At 26.9% G+C, this 7,763-nt stretch overlaps 1 protein-coding gene across 4 annotated transcripts in view; it reads right to left on the bottom strand.

The window, feature by feature from the left end:
- Window positions 1–683: 683 nt before the first annotated feature.
- LOC136972685 (uncharacterized) overlaps window positions 684–7,763 on the bottom strand; it is a 39,241-nt gene continuing 32,161 nt past the window's right edge. For 3 of the 4 annotated variants that reach the window (XM_067267292.1, XM_067267290.1, XM_067267291.1), the window contains exons 8-11: window positions 3,584–3,727; window positions 3,352–3,517; window positions 1,518–1,559; window positions 684–1,430 (exon numbers count right to left, since the gene is read on the bottom strand). In XM_067267292.1, coding sequence (XP_067123393.1) covers window positions 1,261–1,430; window positions 1,518–1,559; window positions 3,352–3,517; window positions 3,584–3,727 — 522 coding nt within the window. In that variant the 3' untranslated portion in view covers window positions 684–1,260. Of the gene's footprint in view, window positions 1,431–1,517; window positions 1,560–3,318; window positions 3,518–3,583; window positions 3,728–7,763 lie in introns of those variants that run through there. The other variant, XM_067267293.1, reaches the window with a different exon arrangement.

Here is a 7,763-nt window from a genome sequence, read left to right as displayed (position 1 = left end):
GTAATGAAATGTGAAGTAGGCCTATCTAATTCGCTGAACGAATTATTATAATTAATAATTCTAATTATAGAGGAAAATCAAACTCGATAATTTCGCTAAAATACTATTTTATATAGATATTTTTACTATTTATTATTGGACTCTACGATATTAAATATTATGATTCAATTTCTTTAGTGTAAAGTTATTGATCGTATAACAAAAACCATCATCGAAAGTTTCTATAAAAATTAGCATTATACGTAAATTAATGGAAAGTAAATGGAATGTAAATAAATAATAAGATAAAAAGCAGCAGTGAAACTACATGCATCAATCGATTCCTTAAGCAGATAAAATATTTAAATAAACCTATTTCTTTAAAATTCAAAATTAAAATTCTAAATTAAATTCTTTTAATCAAACTTTTTGTAAGTTTCAAAACTTACTAAAATCAAATAATTACGTTTTAAATAAAAAAAGCTACTTATATAATAATTCTATTTTCTTTTGTTTTGGATACGAAGAAAATTTATTATTGATTTTGGCTAAACATTTGAAATAAAAGTCTGCAATTACATTTAGAGAATCGAACATTTTACTGAAAATTCTACATTTACTGTGAAATCTTGATTCAATAGATTAAAATGCAGAAAAATTATTGCGATTTAAAATTTTGCCTGCCAAATGAAAAAAGTACATAATTGACAAATTATAAAAACAATTTATTTGCTATACCTGTATATTTACATATATATATTATAAATTCTATAGACAAATGATGAATTTATATATTTCTATACATAATATAAGTATCTTGGGTATTACAAGAGAAATGTCATTAAAAAATTGATCTAAATTGGAACTTATTTCTTATTATACTAATAAAAAATGTTTCTTTATTAATTAATCATTTAGTCTGTCAAATTCGAAATTTTTTAAAAATTTTCTAAACTCTAGTTTTATATTTTAATATTACAATTTAAATAACCGGTTAGTATTTTTATATTCTGTATTGTATATTTTAAAACAATTGTAGTAAAAAAAAACTATAAATGAAAATTTTTATACAGATAAAATTATACATAAATTATATATATCTTATAAAATATTTTATATATCTTACAATTTATGAATTTGCAGAATATTAATACTGTATATTTTTAAATTTTCCTTGAGATTATATTACAATTTATCGTGAATATTTTTATCATAAATATTAAACCTGGATTATATGAATTTTTTTTTTTCAGGGACAGAATGAGTCAAAGATAAAAACACTTAACAAGCACTTTTAGTGTTATTGTTATAAAATGGTGAGCCACTTAAATGTAAAAGTTTAACTATTGTCACTTCTTGTACTGATGAAACTGCATCCTTATTCACTTGTAAAGTGGTCGTTGCCGAAATTAATCCATGAGAATTGTGAGCATCAATATTACTTACAAAAACTACAAAGTGTTTAAAATTATAATAATTAATTATTCATAAATTTTTAGAATGAAAATTAAAACGACTTAATAATTCATGATAAATACCTGTTGGAATATTGTTGTAAATATCGTTCAAACAACTCTCATCTAAATTAAAAAATAAAAATAATCTTTATTATTAAAATAAATAATTATATCTTTGCAACGAAATTACCGACGCCACTATTACTTTTTATATTTAAAAATATATACATAAAATCAAGTTATAAAGATGAATGACAGAAATGAAATTTACTTCGCGAGAAACGAAAATCAACCAACTCCTGAGCTGAAGTATAAATTTAAGAAGAAATTTGAAGCAAAAGTCATGCTGTATATTGTCATTTCACGAGCAATTGTTTCGAAGTCATGTTTAAAGGAGGAAACCTTTGCAATTGATGTTGACATGTACTAAAACGAATGTCTAAAGAAAATTCTAATCCCTTTTCTTAACAAGCACCACGAAAATGACGAGTTTATCTTTTGGACTGACAAAGCTTCGTCTCACTATTTATCCATAATAGGCAACTATAAAGTTGGAACAAATGAAATCATCGTCATCGATGATGGATGGCTCCCCTTCCGATCGGTCATTAAACTCATCACGATCTACAAGCCTACACAAATAGAAGAAAACTCCTTACGTTGCAAATATAGGGCAAATGATCACAAAGTGATAACTTTTATATATTTTTATTAGTTAAAAGAATAGCAAAGGACGGAAAGAACACGGCACAAACCTTATGAGAAATAGGGTTTTAATGGATTTGATATTAAGCAATAGTACTAATGGCTTGATCTAAAGTCTCCACAGGCATAAAGTTAAAAATGGACACTTTTTGGGTTATCGAATGTTTAAGATGCAAAAACAGCATAATTCACGTATGTGTCATAAAGTCCCAAATCTTTATCGTTAAGAAAAAAAATAAAAATACGAAATGTGATGTTTTCAAACGTTATTGATGGTCATCATGTTATGTTCATCATCCATTATGCAACGCACGCGAGTTTGATTCTCGCGCCATTTGGGTTCGTAACGTGCTTGCTAGTAGTTGATGATGGGATAAACAATGAAAGATTATTACGGTACATATGCACATATTGTCATTGTGCTATGGTTCCTTGGATATGCATGACAAGAAGAAAACATTCGATACTCTACAACGACACTTATTAATACCATCCATAATGTGCAAATAGACCACCAGAAGGAAAGCCTGACAATCAATAACGTTTGCAAACACATCAATTTATATTTTTAAAAACAAAAATGATTTAGGGCTTTACAACATTTGTGCAAATTATAATATTTTGCATCATAAATACTTGATAAGATGTCATTTTTGAAAATTCAAATTTTTGATTTTATGCCATTGGCGACTTTTGATCAGAAGACTTTTGTGTTAGAGTAGAATGTACAAACTGTACGTGAGATTCAAATTCGAGTTTCTTTTCGACTTTCAATCAAATATGGTTAATGAAGTTAACAGGAAAGTTTGTTTAAAAAATACTTGCTTAGTTTCACTGTATAATTTTCCTACGTAGTATAGTGTTTTTGAAATATTTCTTGTTTTACTACAAAAACTGAATAAAATTTTACAAATTTATTCTATTTTTTGAGAAGTCATTTCCGTTTATTTATGACCTTGTATATTTTATGTATCTATTAATTATATATGTGCATGTGTGATAAATTTTAAAACAACAGGAAATGAGAATTAAACTCATTAATATTAATTAAAATTATTCTTAATAAAATGATGAAAAATATGAATTACAATAAAAGAGAAACTAAAAAATATAATTAATACAGAATTTGTTGAAATAAATGAAAGTTTGTTCTTATCATTGTTATTTTGCTAACTTCTAAATGATAATCTTAATTATAAATTATACATACTTTGATTGCATAGTCTTATAACTTCAGTTTTAGAAATTGATTGAGGATTCTGACCACGAACACACTGAATTACTAGATATTCTTCTTCATAATGAAATGTTTTAATCAATGGATTCATTTGAGACTTTTCCAAAACATATTGTGAAAGTGGCTTGTTTTCAATAGGCTAATCACAATACAATAAATTATAAAACGAAAAATATATTATTTAATTTTAAATGTAATTAAATACCTTTATATTCATATTAATGCGTTTTAGAAGAATCCCATCAGTTTCACTAAAAATTTCTGGCAATAACAAAGCTGTTGTTATAAAGTAATTATCATAAGTTAAGTTGGTTACTACACTTCCATTACCGAGATAAAAACTTGTTACCTGTAAATATAAGTAATAAACAAGGAATTATTTATTGTGACATTGTCGCAATGCTAAACTGCAATTTTTACTCATATTTTTCATTTATTTAATTTAAAATATATGCTTTCCAGCAAAAATTAGTAGTGTCTTGCTCCTGTACATCATACTTTTCCGCTAGCAATTGAGTCATGCCGGTCATCTATTAACTGGTTTCAGGGGAAACTTTTTGAACTGAAATAAAATGACTTTCAGTTTGAAACTGAAGTTCATGTATAGTTAATCGGAGCCTCCTACCCTCAAGCTTTCCACATCTGATTTCGGCATTAATTTTTCTAGTTCCGTTCTCGAGATCAAGGAAGGACACAGACAGACAAAAAGACAACAGTGGAAAATTATAGGTCTACAATTTTTTTTTTTTTTTTTTTTTCAAATTGCAGCCCAATTATTAAAAAGTATTATATTTTGAATAGTTTTGTGATTTAGATTTCGAAATTCAGAAAGTTATGTATACTTCATATTTCTATTTACATACAGATCTTTCATTGAAGAGGGAGGAAAATGATTTAGTTGCGAAAATAGAGCAAGATGAATTATTTGAAAGAGTATTGCATATTGAAATTTTTATAGCTATTTCCTGTTGTAATGAAGAATCATTACAACAGGAAATTGCATCATAAGTCAAAATTTAAATTTAATTATTGTGCATTTATGAATTCCATATAAAATACAGTAATATCATCAGAGCTATAGGACTATACATGATATTAACACAATGTTTTGTAGAATGATAAGTTAAATGATATATATAAACATTACATACATCGTTTTAGCCTCTATGAAGATTTTTATAAATTTATAATTATAAATAAATGAAAAGAAAAAACGATGTTTGAATAAATAACTATTTGAAATATAAAATAATACTGATGATATTTAACACGTTTTTCATATTAAAAAAAAACAATGATAATTTTTAGTTTTTAAAAATTACATAAAAACAACTTTGTAAGACAATATAAATTGTAGTTTTAATTTTATCTTCACAAGAGATAATTAAATGTTAATAAAAATAGTTAATATAGAAATAAAGTTTACAAACAGTCTTTTATAAAGTTATTTTGTTTTTAAAAATCACTTATACAAAATCAGATAAATGATTAACAGAAATATTCAGCAAAGAACTGCGTAACTTTCCCAGCAATAAAGTTAAAGTTTTATCAAATGTATTTATTATTATTTTTAATTGTGCCGTCGCCAGAAGGATATTTTTAACGTTTTACATATTGTTGAAGACGAGTAGCCTCAAATGAAAGGTCGACTCCGCCGTGGAACTATTAATTTCCTCATGTGCGCGCAAAGGGACAAAGTTTGAAGACACTTTGGATTGTCTCCTTTTAAGAATTTGTCTCAATTTCTTAAATTTTGTAACTTTATTAAAGTTAAAATTGTATGTTGTGTCATCTGTTGTGAGATTTTATTTCAAAAAACTTGTTATATTATTAATTATTATAAAATGGCTAAAAGCTTAATTTTGAGGGTAGAGATTTAAAAAACAAAAAATTGTAAATGCTAATAACGAGTAAAATCTTCATTAAGTTTGACCTCATTCAAAGTATGATACGTGATCCCTGCTATCTCCCACTCCTTGACCTTTAACTACTAAAATTTAATAGCATCAATCTCCCTGATACACAAACTCTTCTCCAAAATTTCAAAAATTTTCGATAAAATGCACAGGAATTATTAAGTTTCAAAGAAGGTGAACAAAATTGTGCCTCCCCCACACACATTAACATACGTAAAGAAAAACCCTCAAATTTGATTTTTTTTTTTTTTTTTAAGAATTTTTCGATGTTAAGGTCTCGAATCCAAAAATGTAAAAATGTTGGGGTGATTTTTGACTGATTGCCATACTTTTCCTCTGTTATAAAAACTGCCAGAAAATAATGAAATAAACACAAAGTATTTATTTTAAAATCTATTTGAAATATGAAAAAGAAGACGTCACTTAAAATTTCAATGAAAATTGCATCTAAAAAGCATTTTTACTGAAATTTCCGTTTGAAATTTCAACTGAACTGGAAAAAGGTGCATTTACACATGAATTATCGATAACCTTATTCTAATAAGACAAACAAATAAAGTAAAAATTAATAACAATTCCTTTTACTTTGAAATTTGAACTACAAGTTTTAGAAAATGAAACACAAAAACATTATTGGCCTTTTAAGCGGATAAATTCTAGCATATAGGTCTACTTTTTAAAAGTATCTCTTTCAAAATTTTTCATTGTATTTTAACATAAAATATAGTTTGATTTTAATAAATATTTATAATACTTTATAAAATATATATTTTTTTTCTGAAAATTGTTTGATTTTGTTGATTGAAACCGATCATACATAATTACCTCAGTATGATCGGTTTCAATTATATCTATTACGTAATGGATTTAATGAAAAATGAGAAACAACGGCTAGATCTATACTACAGGTGATAAATTATGGAGATTGGATAGAATCAAACCGGATCTTTTTCATCAGTTTCATGACTATGGATATACCTCATCGAATGGTCATTTGGTCAATTTTCTCTAAAAACAAATAAATTTTAAGATTGGGTCAAATATGAAACTACGTAAAATAATGAAATTTTCTTCTATTAGACTAAGAGTAATGGTTACGATACTGATCAAATTTATGTCAAAAAGCAATATACTTTTGTATATTAATACTGATTGATTATTGTATAAAAATTTCAAACGTATTGTTCTATCAGCTTGAAATTTTGTGTAGAAGTAAATACATCTTTAAGCGAGGTATATTTACTTCTAGACAGTTATATAAGATGAGATTCTATTATTAAATTTTGCAAAAAAATTCTGAAAGTGTGATAAGAAATTTTAATTTTAAACTTTAATTTTTAATAATTTTAAGATATTCTTATGTATTGTCAAAATTACAATACATTTAAGCGAGGATTGTAAAGGAAGGTGCTTATTGCATAAATAAATTCTGAAAAAAATTGTCACTTAAAAGTAAACGTGCAGTGGTGCCGCGTACTTCGAATTCAAATTCTTTCCAAAAGGCCGTTCAAATTCCGAATCATTGGAAGTCCGAATCAATATTTTTTCCATTAGACATAATGGAAAGTGAATTAATCCATTTCCAAACCCTAAACAATACTCATTTCATAAACAAATTTAAATTAGGAGGCCCATGTACAGTGTTGACTTTAGACATTTTTCTTCGGGGAATATTTTGGAGGAAATTCCCCGATATCCTTAGATTGGACACTGCCCATACAAATAAATGAATAAAATCGCAATTACAACAAAAATTTAAAGAAAAAGTTGCATGTCATTACAGGGATAAATAAACAAAATTTATCTCTCTATTTTTTGTCCTTTTTGATCTGGAAATTGTCAACCAGTTCGTTGCAATCAATCTTATTCGAAATGTCATTCTCGATGTATAATATTGCCAAATTACATATGTAGAGAATACAGAGAATAAAATTCTCAATGTGTGTGGAAAAGATGCTTGTAAACATCGAACATGTGAAATGTGGTTTAAAAAGTTCCGTTCGGTAAATTTTGAACTAAAGGATACAAAACGTACGAAGCGTCCAAATGCTGTCGCCAAAGAAAAATTGCAGGAAGAAATTGCAAAAAATCGACGAACAACACACAATATATATAAGCAAACACATCAAAAATAAAGCGAAAAAGCCCTGAAAACATACGAACGTAACGCAAGAGCGACAACGAGAGACTACTTGGGCGCACAGCAGATTACGTTTACGCTTCGAGCGTATTTTTTTCACTGCAAGCGCAGTTCTAACTTTCAAGCATCGTTCGAACTCCTAAACGAATTTTTGTCGAATTTAGAGTTCGAACTCTGAATCATTCGAAGCTAGAGTCGATAGAAGCAGTGAGGTGGAGTCGGTAAACAAAAAGTTCGACTCCGACTTCGACAAATTTGCAATGTGTAAAAGTCGTACTAAAATTGATGGTGAGAATAAATGGATATAAAGAGTTTACCTTAGAAAATCT

The sequence above is a fragment of the Centruroides vittatus genome, unplaced genomic scaffold, assembly GCF_030686945.1.
Source record: "Centruroides vittatus isolate TY-2023 unplaced genomic scaffold, ASM3068694v2 contig_300, whole genome shotgun sequence".
Taxonomy (NCBI): domain Eukaryota; kingdom Metazoa; phylum Arthropoda; class Arachnida; order Scorpiones; family Buthidae; genus Centruroides; species Centruroides vittatus.
This window is presented reverse-complemented; position numbering and strand designations above follow the sequence as displayed.